Source organism: Apis cerana, linkage group LG1 (assembly GCF_029169275.1).
Source record: "Apis cerana isolate GH-2021 linkage group LG1, AcerK_1.0, whole genome shotgun sequence".
NCBI lineage: Eukaryota > Metazoa > Arthropoda > Insecta > Hymenoptera > Apidae > Apis > Apis cerana.
Window position 1 is genome coordinate 1764711 of NC_083852.1, and position 16407 is coordinate 1781117.

Below are 16407 nucleotides of genomic sequence, written 5' to 3' on the forward strand. Positions count from 1 at the left end.
TGTGCACGAAAATTGTAGGATATGGGATATGCAAATCACGGTATACGCACAGAATGTACGTACATAATATTGTATTAAATGGAAAGTTTTTTTAATCAAGATAATTTTTATATTGGGTAATTTTCCATCTCAGTTTTTGCATATAAATTTTTTTCTTCGAGAAAGCAGATAATTCGTGATTATTCCATTATTGCTGCATGTGATTAATATTTTATATCATTTTTTCGTATTATTTGCAAATCAATATGAAAAATCTTGTTTCAAAAGCTACAGAGTCTATATATATAATCGTAAATATGAATTTCCAGGAAAACAAGTAATTCATAATTACTACGGCAACTATAAAATCAAATATTATCGTAATATGTTTAATCTTCTTAATAGTGGAATCGTAATCTAATGTTAAATGTCGAGTGAAGTACAATTGTATTGTACCTCAACGTTCTTCAATTGTTACTAAACATAAGTATTAGATGAGAGAATAAATATGTTACATCATACTACGATCATAAATTTAGAAAGGTTTAGAATGCCTTGGATACTGATTACATTATGCACAAGTCTCGCGACTTTCTATCTTTACTACTTGTACAGAGGAAATATCGAATTCAGATTCTTGTATTTCTTTTATTCCATTCAAAAAAAATTCAAACAGTTAACATTTAAATTTCAAAACAAAAAATGAGTAATAACCTAATTAATCTAACTTCAGTCTAATATAATTCTCTGATATTAAAAATCACAAAACATTAAAATTTCTAAAGGATACAAAATTATTCCAAAAAATATAATTCTTAAGAACTAAATAATCGAAACAACTTTAAATTCAAAAAGAAAAATCATAAAAATTTATTTTTAAAGATATATCTGTATTTTACTCGATATTATAAAATTTAATATTTCATACTATATTTCTATTATATGTATAAAAATCTCTTTTTTTAACTTAACTTAACCTAACCTAACTTAACCTAAGAAGCACCAATAAAAGAAACCATTGAGTATATGCATGACCATTAGCCATTACCGAGAAAGCAAACAATTGGCAATTATTTCTGCAAATGCGAAGGCAAAGTCTTTCAGTGATTATTTTCACGGGATTCAAGTGGACGAATGTCAAACAATGACGAGAGGCGGAAATGCAATAAGTTCCATCGGTATTGCACGCCACTGAATGCCAACCGTGCTGTTTCTAAGACAGCAGAGAAAGTCGGTGACAAGTTCTGCCACTGAGTTATTTTTAAAATCATCGCGGGTTATTGCAACACCGAGAACGATCATTTTACCGATCGATGAATTAATTAAGCGCATCTATCCCTATCGTTTATTTCGTTGATTCACTCTATATAGAAAGAAAATTATCTTTCGATAAACATTTCTCTGTAAAGAATTCATCCTTTATCATTCCATTGATACATTTCTTCTAACTATTCGTAATTTTAAAATTTATTTTTGATTAATCTATGATTGAATTTTATATACACGAATGAAATTTTATGAATCTGAATTTTAATTTATATGAAAATATTTATAATGTGATATAATTTGTATCTTTAATAAAATAAAATATAACTGATTTGTTAAAAAATAAAAAATTATTGTACTAGCAAATTTATTACTAGCAAGAGGGAATATTTGTAAATTTATTAAATAGTATTATAAAATATATTATAGAATATAAAAATTATTAAAAATAAATAATACATTAAATTATAGCATGTATATTTATACATATTACAAATATTATTTATAAAATTTGATATACATATAAATATTAATTTGTAATAGATATATATATATAAAGTTTTTAATATAATCTAATTTTCTATATAATATAAATTTATACTATATATATATATATTACTATAATTTAATTAAATTATTATAATTTTATTATTATAATTTAATTTAATTAAAGATAATCAATTAATTTAAAGTTAAACTATTGAAGTTATTTAATTGATTTGTTAAGTAGAAATTTAAATGATAAAAAAATTTTTAAACTATAAGTCATTTTCAAAAAATTAATTAACTTACATTGAATTTTTGAATTTTCCAATTGCAAATTTGTAATTCATATATTATTGCAATGTATAACTACTATCTGAAATAAATATGAATTAAAAGAATTTTTCAAAATATCTTTTTTAAAATGCAACTATTACATATTTCAAATACAATAACACAATAATTCTCTTACATTTAATAAATTAATTTTCAATCTATCATCTATTTTATACAAATGCAATTATATTACATTATAAACATTTTAACATAAATGCAATGATGTTCAGATAATCAGATACAATCTAAAACTTCATACAAAAAGATTTCCAATCATTCAATCAAAAAATATCAATCATTAAATCAATCAAGCCCACCTTAGGTCTTTCGTTCATTTCCTCGATTCATTCTGTAGAAAGTTGGTTATCTTTTTATAGTAACGTTCAACGCTCCCTTCTAACAAGTTAATCCTTTATTGCACGATTGACGTTCCTTTCTTATCTCAGCCGATGTAACTGTGTTCGCTTTATCGAAGTTCGCCCTATTGGAGGTGGTGATCAAATAGTGAAACTATGATTCAAACCTGTTAACGGGAACTCGTTCGTTGAATTTACGACTTGGCAGACGTCTATCTGTTTGAACCTGATCGATAAGTATGCTCGACGTAAAAGGGAAGAGAAAGTGGCGAGTACGATTTGAATGTAACCTAACTTACAACAATGCTCGCTCGGTAAATGGAGAATATTGTTAGGGTATTAGCACGCCTTTGTGCATGGTTTATTAAGACGTTGGAGAGGAAGTGTGTACTTTATAAAATTGAGGCGTTAAATCTGTTAAATAATTCTGATCTTTCGTTTGTAAAGATTTCAAAGCGTCGATAATTTAATTTTATTGACGATAGATGATATTCTAATCGAAATTTTATATAGAAAAAGAAAGGAACAAGAATCTTATTTACGAGATTAAAGAAAATGGATCAAAAATATTTTATTTATTTTAAAAGCAGTGTTTCTCAATATGAATGTATACAAGAAAACAATTTGAATTGAACTATTTGAATACTATCTACTTATAAATACTATTTTTAAATATAATATTTTATTTAAGTATTTAAAACTTTGAAAGATATGAAAAAATGAATTTTATAATTTTGTTTTTGTATAATTTTTAATAAGTAAAAAATTTAATTTTAAATTCTTATGAAAAATAAAGCTTTAAATATTTTAATACTTTTTGAAATTTAAAAATATGATATTTTTTAAGAATAAAATATTTAAATTACATTTCTCCAAAACTTGGTTAATTATTATTAGAGGGAGCAATAATAAACTTTAAGACATTAACATGAACGAAATTACTGAGGATAGAAACAATTCTTCTTCGGTGAATAACATTATCCTCATTGCCACTATCACGTGATGACCAGGTTTCCGTCAAAGCCAAGTTTCACATTATGACACGTGACATGCTTTAGATTAATCTAGCAATAATTTGATGTCATATTTTTTCCTATAGAAATTCACGGAGAAGAATATTATTATTATTATATTTAATAGCAGAGAAATAATTATCTTTTTCTAGCAATATTAAGCGTAAATCAAAGAATATTGAAAAACTGATTGACAGATTTATTAATTTTGCTTTTCTTCTAAAATTTTGTTTTTGTCATATATACACTGTTTCAAAAATGTAAGAATATTAATTTTTCAAAAGAGAAGATTAGTGAGGTAATTTTAAAACATTTTCAAAAATTTTAAGGAATTATTACAATAAAAAAAAAATACTGACCAATCACAGATTAGAATAGAAATGAAAAATATCGATATGTCGTATATATGTATAAAAAAGATATTCGATTTTCAATAATAAAAAAATAATAAATGAAAATCGATCGATACATTGTATGAAATGATTGTTTGTTTCACTAAGAATGTGTAGCCTGCAATATAGTTGGTCCGTATACTATAAAAAAATAGAGGATTTCTCAATGGTCGCATACGAATACTTTGCATGCTAACTTGTACATTGAATCAAGTTTTGCGGCGAGCGAGGATGGAGTGGATTTTAGAATGCACGTGCCAGTGAATAGTTTATGCATATATATATATCTGTTTCGCATTCATTGCCAAAGGAGTTCTAGAGATATATCATAGCTAATAAAATGTCATTCCGCTTTTATCCTGTTAATGAAAGAGTTACACGACATGAATTACACCACTACATTTTGTCTTTTTTCACATTCCATTTACCTTTGCTGATTCTAATTTAAATATAAAAATGCGATTAAATTTTTTGTATTCTTAATAGAAGTTTTTGTAGGAAATTGTTGAAGTATTTCAAATATAAAAAATACGAATGTTAAATCATCCATTTTTAAATCTTTGACTAATATTATGATTATAAATATTATATTATTTTAGAATCGTTAATTGTTGGATCATCTTTTATTCATATCTGAATTATATTAAATATTATTAAACATTAATTATATCAGGAATATGAGCAAAAGTGATTCCTTGAAGCGTTAAATAAAAAAATATGCGATATTTAGAATATATGGATGTAATACGGGAGTGATAAATCACAAAATTCTTGAAATTTATTATTACGGCAAAGTATTATGGTACATTGCATGGAGAAACCTGTATTAGTCCTTTATCATCTCAATTGATTTTTATAATGACCATCTATTGCTGAATATATAACAATTGAATATATAAAAACGATGTCTTGAAACGCAGTCACGCCGTTACAATTTTCATCTTGGCTAAATATAAATCAAGACTTTATTTATTCTTGGCAATGAGTCGCATCTTCGTCAGAATCGAGGCCTTGCATAACAATGTATTCAAAATGTATCGATGAATTATTTTTACTATTTTTTCTTTCATACTTCTTCTTCATAATAAAAAAATAATCTATCAATCACTCATTGTAAATCAATATCGAAGATGAATTCCCTGCAAACAAAAATGAAATATTCATGAATATTATTTCTTTTTCTATTTAATGAATTACTTTAAAGATAATTTATTCTAAATAAATTGACCTATTACGATATTTTCAATATGGTATGCATAGCGTAAGTCACGTAATTGAAACGAGTAAATACATAATACGTTTTGTTCGATCGAAGATAAAGTTTACCTTCATGTCATAATAATGTAGAGACTATACAATGTTCAATATAAGTTTGCAGATAGAATACTACGGATAGTCGTAACCAGTGTTTCTCAACTTATATTTGAAATAGTCGAAACAATTCAAATTGTTTGATTCTTCAAAGTTTTGAACTACTGTTCAGCAATTGCTCGTATCTATAGATAGAACAATTTTATAGCAAAGGAAACTCAAAGATAGTACAATTATAGAAAACAGTTATAGAAAACAGATAATATAGTAGATTCTATATTTAAAATCTTAAATTAATTTTTGTTTTTAGATTTGCTTTTAGCATTGTTTGTAACAAATAATATAGTAAGTTCTATATAAGTCCTATAGAATTTAAAATCTTTCAATATTAGCAACTATTGAACAGTCTTGGTTTAAAATTTCAACCAACTTCTACTTTTAAGTTTTGTAATCTTTAGATTTTAACAAACAATGGCTAGGTACTGTAAAGTCTAAAATCTTAGCTCTCTACTCCATTAAATTCGTTGGCTATAACTTTGCTCTTATCATTATCCAGAACAATTGCTGAACAGTATTGATTTAAAATCTAAATCTTCCCCTGCATTAGTTTCGTTATTCATACCATTATCTGCGAATAACAAACAATATAATAAGTCTCATAGAGTCTAAAATCTCAAACTTCTATTCCATTAAATTCGTTATTTATAGCTTTATTCTCAATATTGCCTATTTTCTTTCAAGATTATAAAGAATTAAAATTTGAAGAACTTATAATTTTTCAGTAGTTTAACTTTGCTCTTAAAGCAATCAGGAATGCTTATATAAAGTAAACTTAACAGTATTAAATTCTAGATTTTTCAAAAATTCAGAAAAAATTCACAATTATTTGAAATTTCTACTATAATGATAATAAAGTGAAACTTTTTAGATATTCAAAATCCAGGAATTTATTACTGAAATTATTTAATTAATTATCTTATCTTTTATCTTCCAATTTATTGAATGTAAAGAAACATAAATTCATTTTTCTTCGAAATTATTTCGAAGCAATCGACCAAGCAATAAAAACTTTGCGAAAGTAATCTTGAATCATAATCCCAGAGATATATCGCGATATCTTTAGAACGATAGATGTTTAACGTGTGACTTATGGCGATCCTTATCCGAATTTGTTGATATAACTCCAGATAAAATTATTCTTCGAATAAGATAATTGGATATTTATATCCGCACTTTTATTTGATATCAATACATGACCTAGACAAGAAAATTATTTTTAATAAAAATAAAAATTTACTATACAATTAGAAAAAAAATTTCTAATAGATTACATATAAATTACACAAATAAATATCAATGACGCGAATTAAGATTAAGAGAAGGAAAAAAAATATATAATTCGCAATATATACATACTTGGTTTTAGACAGATAAGGCGCGAACAATCGGAACATAAAGAGATAAAAGAAAGGTTGTTGACTTGGCTGATCGGTGATGCATCGTCGATGGAATGTTTCTCGAGGTGAAAAAAATAATGGCGTGGTCGTGGAACGATAACCTAAGCTGCAGTTTATCGGTGTCTCTGTGCAATTAATTTTCGATCAACGCTGGATTAAGTAACCGCATGGACAATACCAACTAACCAACAATACCCACCATTTTCATCGTGAATTCTTTTTTTCTTTTTTCTTCTTCCTTTCTTCCTTTCTTTCTCTTTTTCCTTCTATATTTATATTTGTGAAATTGGTACTTGAATCGGTAATAGATTGGCTGACTGAAATAAATGGTGAATTGTGTGATGAGATAATGAAAGATTTATTAATAAATTATTTGGATTTTTGTGCAAATGTTTTTTGTATATATTTTATATATTCTTCAATATGTATGATAATTGAATATTATAAACGGATTTAATATTCATATTTTGAATAGTTTATTCATAGAAACAATAAGATATCCAATATAATATTGGAGCTAAAATATACTTATTACATTTATGAAACAATTTCTCTTTCTAGCTTAATTCTTCCTAATAAATAATATATTATTAGAAAATCATTAGAAAACTTTTATATAATTAAGCATATATAATAAAATCACTTATTTTGCAAATACTATTAAATCATTAATTGAATATTTAATTTTGATTTAGCTTTATTAAAAGTTAGTCTATTTATTAATCATAATTTTTATTAACATTTTAAATATATATTAATTTGATATTTAATATATAACGTTATACAAATTATATAATGTTTTAAAATGATCGATTATTGAATAATTCCTAAGAATTTTATTTTATTTATAATACTCATTGTTACTTTGTAATTTCTTCGTATTTTATCAGGTCGTTAATCCTTTGAGATTATTAAGAATGATAATAATAAATCCCGCGGATTATTTAGTGTTATACAAATGTCGATAATATCATAAGTATTACATTGTACTGCGAATTTTATTTTCGTCATAAAAATATAGATCGTTTGATTAAGATTAATGATTCTAGTAATATTTCAGATAACAATCCATAACAAGAGTCGATAGCTTGTATTTTACGAGGAAAGGCAATTGAAATGTTCGATGATTAATTGAATATATAAAGAAGAATTTGCAATGAAATACTAGTGTTTTGATATTTTAATATTGAATAAATAAGCTTTAAAGTATAGTTTAAGTAAGTTTAAGTAAAAAATTTTTTATATATATATATTTTTTATATAAAATATTATTTTTATTTCTAAATATCTTCATTTTCCTAAATTTTCCATCTTTTTAAATTTAAAATTTGGATAATATAGTAAGCTTAAATCAAATTATATTTATTTCTAAATATTTTCATTTTTTCTAAATTTTTCAATTTTTCAAATTTAAAAATTAAGTTATAAATTTACATGTATAGCATTGTTTTCCTATAAATTAGATAATATATCCAATTAGTTAACTTTGACTGGACAATAAAACTATAAATTGAGAAATAAGAAGACATCTATCATTTTGTCAGTTAATTTCCAATAGTATCAATTCAATAGAGCCCATAGAAGATAATCTATCTATAACAAAATGATCTAACTTCCCATTTAAAATAATGCAATTGATTTATGTCTCATGAAATCTCGAGTTCACCTTACCTATTCCCATTAAAGTTTCAAAGTAATGTGGAACAGAAACTTTCTAAAATGTTCTCTAGACATTTCGTGCGTTATATATTTACTAGTCGTGACTGTCAACAATTGCAAAATTTAAATAAACAATATTCATACTTTGAAATCCATTTAACAAATTCTTTATAAGATTTCTTATATATCTTTCAGTTCGAATTATTTTATACAATGCGTTGTGTAAATTCAATTTTTTGCTTTTAATCGTATTCTGATCCCTTTCTTAGCCTAAAATTTAAAAATTAATGTTAATAAAGACAGACATAATTTTCAAAATTCAACGATGAAAAATATTTCATATAAAGTTTTACAATTTTATCACATAAAAGATTAAAAATAGAAACATAACCTTAAAATTATGCATTATGTGCAATATCATCATTTCAAAATAGATACTTTTTTTTATCTGATTAAATTCGAATTAAAAAATTCAAAGATGAGAAATATTATATTACATATCTCATATTGGAAATTTCTCAATTTTGTTTTAAAAAAAATTTATTTAAAAATATTATGACAACATAAAATACGGCGCGGTGAAATCTATGTTTCGTTTCCACAGAAACGTAAAACGGTAAAAGCACAGTATTTTCTCCATAGATTTAGCCCACGCGTAAATACATATATACATATCGTCGAGCACACGCGTAATTCGTTGCTAATCAATTAGAGCAGGATCTCAACGTTGATTGGCTGGCTTTCTTGTAGGAGTATAGTGATAAATCTGTCACGATGAATTGCGAGACTGCCCTAGCCGAGGGTCAAGTAGTTCAGATTCAGACTGTGTCGATGGATAATCGGTAGAAAATAAAACGTCACTTTTGCACAATGAAATTAATAGTAGAGAATAAAATCTATCTAACAAGATTATATGAAATTATCGAGCACGTGTGAACTAATCGATACAAAGCTATTCAGGTAATTCGCGATCAATTATTCCTTTATTCCTTATTCCTTTATTTATTTATTAATAAAAAAATTAAATACGAATTTTGAAACAAGATTTAATTTATGTCAATATTTGTATTTACTTTTGATCATTTAAATGTTATCATTAAATGTTATGTTTGTTTTTTATAATTGAATGATGGAGATTAAATAAATAAGACATCGTTTATAATAATAATAATAATAATAATTGATAATTAAAAAAATTAAAAAAGATGAATAAAAATATTATTTTATATTGGATATTTTGTGAAAAATTATATTTTAATAAAAAAAACAATTAGATATTAATTTTTGATATATAGAGCGTTAATATATTCATGAAATATTTTTGAATGGTCGATTTTAAAAAAAGTGGATATATTTGAGAAATAATGAATTTGATAAATAAGCTTTAATTAACATTTTTATTGTCTCACATGTTAACATCTTATATTTATTATTTAATAATGATAATTTAATTTTTTATACAGAAAATAGAATATATGGTTTGTTTTAACTTTTTTTTCTATAGAAACCAATGTAATAAGTAAATTCTCAATATACACCATTAAACAAGAAATTTTCTTCGTATCTTACTTCGTATTAGTTCCTTTTCTCAGAACATGTATCCACAACCTGTTAGCTTATGGTTTGCAAGAAACGAGTCGTTTAAAAGCTGCATACAGATTAAGAACAAAATAAACAGTCTCTCACATGTTTCTTAAGATAGCTGCCCGAGTAAAGGAACATAATTCTTATTAAAATAGCGTTTACAATGATCTCGATTCGATCGTTCAATATGTAAGACAGACTTTATTTTATTACTTTAGTTTAGTACTTTTAGTTAAAAATAAATAGACCATTAAAAATAAATTTACCATTAATAAAGATCAGTTATTCTGTCTAATTAATAGTCATAGTTTTTACTACAAATATATTGGCAAGATCATTAAGAATGATTATTATGTCATGATTCTTTAATGACTATCAAGATTGTAGCTTAATCTTTCATTGATATTTATTTTTTTAATTTATTCTTTATAAAAAATAAAAAAATATAAAAGATGTTGTGTATATTTGTTACTTTTGAAAAATCGATTCTAGAGATTAGAACAAATGCAAAAGTTAGTATTGATTGAGAAAAAAAATATTGATTGAGATTTATTTATTAACATATTTAATATAATTTAATAACATATATAACATATTTAATAACATATTTAATATTAAATGGATGACAAATATAGCTTTATAGAAATTTCCTATTTTATGTTAATTATTGTATTGTGTATATGCTTGCCTCATAATTTTTTTTAAAAGATGTAAGAGTTTTTCATATATCTATTTTTTATACACATATTCATTATATATTTTTCATTATTTTATGGCTATTTTTTGTATTTATACAAATATCTGTCATTATAATCATAATTCTTCAATTTTTAGTGCCATATTAATATGTTATGTTATAAGTAATCCATCTTTTCATATGTAATCAATTGATATTTATTATCTTCTTTCAGTTCTAACCTCTAGAATTGACTTTACAACGAATATATTAACGCTTTCTAAATCGCGTGCATAATCACGAATACATCTAATATGTCTATCAAGAGATCAACGAAATTTGCATTTGCAATTGTATATGCATATTCTTTTCAATCTCACCTTTCTCGATCCGAAACTTCATTGAAAACAGAGAATGCTAAGATATCGTATTCCAAAGATGTCGTTCATCATCTCTTTGCCTTCAGTTTTAATTATTCACTAATCACGTGCAGCTCTCGATAAATTCTTCTCCGTAGAATGTGTCCAACGTCGGACATAAGCCATTTTTACATCTGGTTCATCTTGTTTCTCCCCAGTGCAACGCTTGCGTGGGCATGTACACGATGTGTAACGAGTCCTACGCATGTTTAAATGAACGGTTGGCTGCCCTGTTCATAGGAAAGCGACGAATACAAGCGACAAAATCGCTATATTCCTATAACGAATCGCCAAGAATTACTTCTAAATTGATATCGAATCTTTGATTGCCGAATTTAACATCAATTGAGTCAATGTCGGTTTGTAGTAATGATTTGAGTGAAAAATATTTGGATAATATCTGTTGTAAAATAAGATTATTTTTAAAAATTTGTATTTTGTCATACGATGAAGAATTTTTGTAACATTATTTAAGAATATCTTTCGTAAAATAGGATTATTTATAGAATTTTATAATTATAATTTTGTAACAATTTAATTGATAGTAATAATAAAATGTTGAAGAATGTTGTTTCTAGAAAATATAAATTTTATAGCAATATTAATTGATAGTTAAGAATGCTATTGCAGAATGTTGTAAAAAATTTGTAGGAAATTATTTCCAGATTTTTCTATAAAATATTATATATTTTTTTATAAAAATATTAATTATAATAATTTAAGGTTATGTTGATGCAAAATATTTTTCGTAAAAGAGAATTGTTTTCAGAAAAAGTATTTAGAAATATTCATTCGTAATTTAAAATCATTTTTAAAGTGTATAATGATTACATATTTCTATAAGCATCTGGTTCTATAAATTTCGATAGAACAATCGAAAGTGAAAAAAATTTCAAGATTTCTCGTTTTCAAGATATAAAACACGTAGTATATTAGCCAAATGTATAATTTAATCACGATGGTAATGCTTCGATATAAAACAGTACAACGATTTTTTCAATACAGTGAATAAAACACGTGCACCGTTTTAAATAGCTCGCTTGTATTACAATGTTCGAAACTAGCGATTGCAATGGACTAAAATAATAGACTACATATTTCTCGCTTGTACGAATCAATTCAATATCGTAGTTATTATATCGGACAATGAGAAGAGGCGTCTTCAGAATGCAAATGCGCGATGTATCAAATAGTATTTGCCTGTTTCAAAGTTCAAAGGTATCGGTGCATTGTTGGTACATTGTCACCAATTTTTTCATCATAGATTCGAGTTTGTTTCAATATTCGATATCTCGTTCGATACTGTTCGAATTGAACATGTGACTGTGAACATGTTTTGATCTGCAAGGGCGTATAATACGGAATTTAATACACGTAGCTTTGAATATAAATGAATTGCAAATAGATAATATTTAATCATTTTTAATTCTAATATTGAAGTAATTTTATTTTTAAAATAAATAAAAACATTTATACAATAATCGAGCGTAATGAAACAAAAATACGTTCATGATCAATATTCTGTCGAGTTCTTTATATATATATATATATATATTTCTAGAATCCTTTCATTTATGAGGACATTAATATATAATTATTGGTAAAGATCTTAAATTTTTTTAAAAAATTCTTCATCAGTTTAAATTTAAATTTTATATATAATCCATTTATTTTTTTTTAATACAATCAAAATATTTTTTAACGATTTCCATTTTTAAATTCAATATCCATTCTTAGTATAGATTGAAAACCGCTGCTTGATATTTTATTATTGTACTTTAATCTTATATTTAATCTTATATCTTAATATTTCAAAATATGCAAAAGTAAAATGAAAATCAATTAATTTCTATAAAAATGATGGAATATTTCATCGAATACAAATATGCTAATGTACCAAACAATAATTATTGGTTTGTTCAATTAAGTTGGAGTCATTATGGAACACAGAAACACAATTATTGCCGGCTATATTTAGTGTAGAACATCAAGGCACACCGCGAGAATATTAAATTTTAAAAACAGTATCCTTAGTATCATGTATCGAGAAGTTATTGCGAATAATTGATCGTACCGTTACCGGGCATCACGCGAGCGAAAATATAGCGAAAAAAGTTTTGCATTCGAATATTCAAATTACACTGCGAATGCTTCGATCTCCTCCATCATTATAATTCGTATCGTATCGTAACGCAAATTCAAAGATCCCTTCCAGGCTCCGTTCATCTTTTGAATTACTCAATTATTGTCAAGAATACTCAAGTCTGTTTACTCTATTTTCTCGTTTCACAACATGATAAATTAATCGTAAATTATAAATTTCAGAATTAAAACATTTAGAATTTCATGGCGCGAAATTCAATATTCTGATTCCATTTTTAAATATTTTGCCTTTTTACTTTAAAATTATATTTAATAAATAATATTTAGATTCATAAGAAACAAAAATTAAGTTTTGAAAAAGAAATGAAACTGTAATAAGTACTCTTATTATAAACACAATTGTAATTTGTAATTGTAATTTATTAGTAAATTCGATTTCAATAAATTTAAAGTATATTCTTAAGTATAATTAATTAACTTTTATATATATATATATATATAATAATTATATAAAAATATTTTTTACTTGCAATTTGAATCATTTAAATTTATATTAAATATTAATTCAGATTTAAAATTTGAATTCAATAACGAAAGATAATTTAATACAAAATATTTAAATCCAATTAAAATTCAAAAATTACTCGCGAATCAAATCCATCATTAATCGAATTGTTTTTCGATTTCAGAAAATTATGAGAGAGAGAGAGAGAGAGAGAGAGAGAGAGAGAGAGAGAGAGAGAGAGAGAGAGATCGTTTTATCTCTATGAAACATCTGTTTTTTCTCTATATAGAGTCTTAGAGCTGGAATGTAGCGTGCGTGTGCACCACACACAAAGTCGATCGTCTATCGGAAGTCTAGGCGTGCGTGATAGATAATCATTATGTAAGAGGAGGCTCGAAGGCTATTGCCGCCAGACTCTGACGTGTAACGAACGTCGCATGGAACTGGGGAACGCCCTGACTCTCGAGGGGCCCGCGAGCCACTTGGTGAACTTCTTTTTGTATTTATGATCCAGATAAAGAAAGTTTACGATTCAGATAGGATCGGCGTTGTCGGCGGGGCCGAAGTGGTAACCTGAAGCTGCGAAACAGAGGAGAGAAGCGTTTGCATGCCGGAGGCGCAATACTATGCCTTTCTTGTTGCCATTTCTGCGCGTAATAATAGAGCGAGCGCCCTCTTCCTAGCTGCTTGTACACGACCGTCGTCGTCCAGGTGCGTAATTATTTTGGAACGACACGCGATTCGTTTGGACTTTAGTAAGAGGGAGTTTTCTTAATTGGTTTTTAAAAGTGATTGCTATAGTGGATTTTCGTAATTAGATCTCTATCGACTGTGTTTTTTTTTTTAGGTTAGTGTACGTGCGACTCGCTTTTTTGATATGAGTTTTGATATGAGAGGTTTCTTAATTGATTTTAAGAATAATTGCTAAATTTTTTGTATCTATTTAGTGATAGTGATTTTCTTTTTTTAGAATAACGTAATAGATTTTATATTTTATATTTTTTTTTACTGTTTAGAATAGGATACATTTTTTCGATTTTAAGTATTTGAAAGTTTGGAATAGATTTAGGTTAATTTTGAATTAGCCATAGAATTGAGATATTTACAGAAATATTTTCTATGCTATTTATATTTATAAATGTTGAATGTAGGTTTGGATTAGATTAACCTAAATTTCCAAGATATGCGTAAAAAATATTCTACGTTGTATATTTGTGAATGTAGTTTGAAATAGATTTGTAAAAAGTTTAGGTTAGATAGGTTTGAATTAAGTTTGAATTGTGTTTGAGTTATCGCAAAATGAAAAAAAAATATTCGTATTATTTAATTTTTTTCTCTTTTATATCTTTTTGTTTATTTGTGATTTAGTTAATACTACAGTTATTGTTCAAATTTCATAATGATGAAACATCATTAACATCAGTTGTATAAAATTCGTATTTGAGACAAAATTGTCTCAATGATATCACGTGTCATAAAATCATTAAGTCAATTTAACTTTCGAATTGTGGCGTACTTTATGCTTGTTGCCAAAACATATTTAATTTATCGTTACAAGCTATAATAAAGTCTCCCACGTCTTTGTATATTCAGTCTTCGTGTTGTTTGACCGGATTCCAAAAGTATTTTTATCTTGGAAACTCGTTTACTATTAGACCTAAAAAATGAAAAAGGAAAAAAAAAATAAAAATCAAAGAATTCTGAAAGAACCGATAAATAAATAACCTAATTAATAATTTTAAGGATAAATATAATAGGTTAGAAATAATATTTCTAATCTGTTGATAACAACCAGTTTATTTAATTAAAATCAGATTCTATAATTATGTAAATGATTCCATAATTATGATAAAATAAATATATTACGTAAATATTTTAATAAATGTATTGGAATGTATGCAGATGATCGAATACAAGAGATATAAAAGAAGATTCGTATTAAATTTTTCATAAATGAAGCTAAATGATAGATTTAGATTATATCGTAAATATAAATAATTTGAATGTGATAAATTGTTATAATAACATTTTGCTTTAGTAATATCATAAATTTTATTTGATAATTATGTAAAATTCTTGTCTTTTATTTAAACTTTATTAAATAAGACATGAAATAATTCTTGTAAAAAAATTCAAATATTAAATTCTAGCTATTCTTAACTATGTGAAAATATAATAATATTAGAAACTACAAATTGATTTAAAATGGATTAAATAAATCAAATGATATAAAACTATAAATATCAAATCATATTTCCCTTTTGTTTTTTTTTTTTTACATAATAGTGCATAATTCATAAATTTCTTACAATAATTGATTTCTTTTATTCAATTTTTGTTATTTCAATCGATAATTCGTTTATTTACCTTTTAACTTAAAAACTTCTTGAATCATAAATGCAACGAAAGGTAATGCAATCCATAGAATCATATTACGAGTTATCTAATTCGTTGGTTTCTTTTCTTTCCTCGTTTTGTCTTTTTCATTCTTTTTATTATACTTTGTATCACATGCTTTTTATTCATACGTGCACATTCGAATATTCATAGTCGTCTTGTGATTAAATTGTTTTTATTGTTGATGGGTGCCAAAATATAAAAGGTCAAAACGTAACGGTTTTTTCTGACTTTTATCACTCTTCAACATCTCTCATATAACAAGATATTTTCGTTTTTTTTCATTTTTATTTTTTTTTAAATGGTTCATTATAATTCAGGTTTTTTTTACTTTGATAAATTATAGTTTTTAAAAATAAATAGTTTATATATACAATGGAGTTCAATATTAAATTCAATATTCGTCATATTTTTTTTGGCAAGAAAATATTTCAATATTTAATATCCAAAATATTCATTATCCATATTTAT

At 25.2% G+C, this 16407-nt stretch overlaps 1 protein-coding gene and 1 long non-coding RNA gene across 15 annotated transcripts in view; one reads left to right on the forward strand and one right to left on the reverse strand.

Moving 5' to 3' along the window:
• LOC107992741 (glycogen-binding subunit 76A) overlaps nucleotides 1-16407 on the forward strand; it is a 123807-nt gene that overhangs the window by 45097 nt on the left and 62303 nt on the right. For 2 of the 11 annotated variants that reach the window (XM_062083896.1, XM_028664301.2), the window contains exons 1-2: nucleotides 8917-9212; nucleotides 13829-14250. The exons of 5 other annotated variants lie outside the window; for them this stretch is intronic. In XM_062083896.1, the coding sequence (XP_061939880.1) occupies nucleotides 14147-14250 (104 nt within the window). In that variant the 5' untranslated portion in view covers nucleotides 8917-9212; nucleotides 13829-14146. Of the gene's footprint in view, nucleotides 1-8916; nucleotides 9213-13828; nucleotides 14251-16407 lie in introns of those variants that run through there. 4 more of the 11 variants (XM_062083898.1, XM_028664297.2, XM_062083905.1 and 1 more) reach the window with 3 other exon arrangements.
• LOC107992746 (uncharacterized) lies at nucleotides 4579-11119 on the reverse strand. Of its 4 annotated transcripts, none has more exons than XR_001764958.3 (5): nucleotides 8644-8881; nucleotides 8265-8522; nucleotides 6793-6910; nucleotides 6553-6718; nucleotides 6108-6393 (listed from the first exon to the last, which is right to left on the reverse strand). It is a non-coding gene; the product is annotated as an uncharacterized LOC107992746 (long non-coding RNA). The 4 variants fall into 4 exon arrangements; XR_009832463.1 differs by lacking the exon at nucleotides 8644-8881 and adding an exon at nucleotides 10893-11119 and having other exon boundaries at nucleotides 6191-6393; XR_009832460.1 differs by lacking the exons at nucleotides 6108-6393; nucleotides 8265-8522; nucleotides 8644-8881 and adding exons at nucleotides 4579-4964; nucleotides 10893-11119.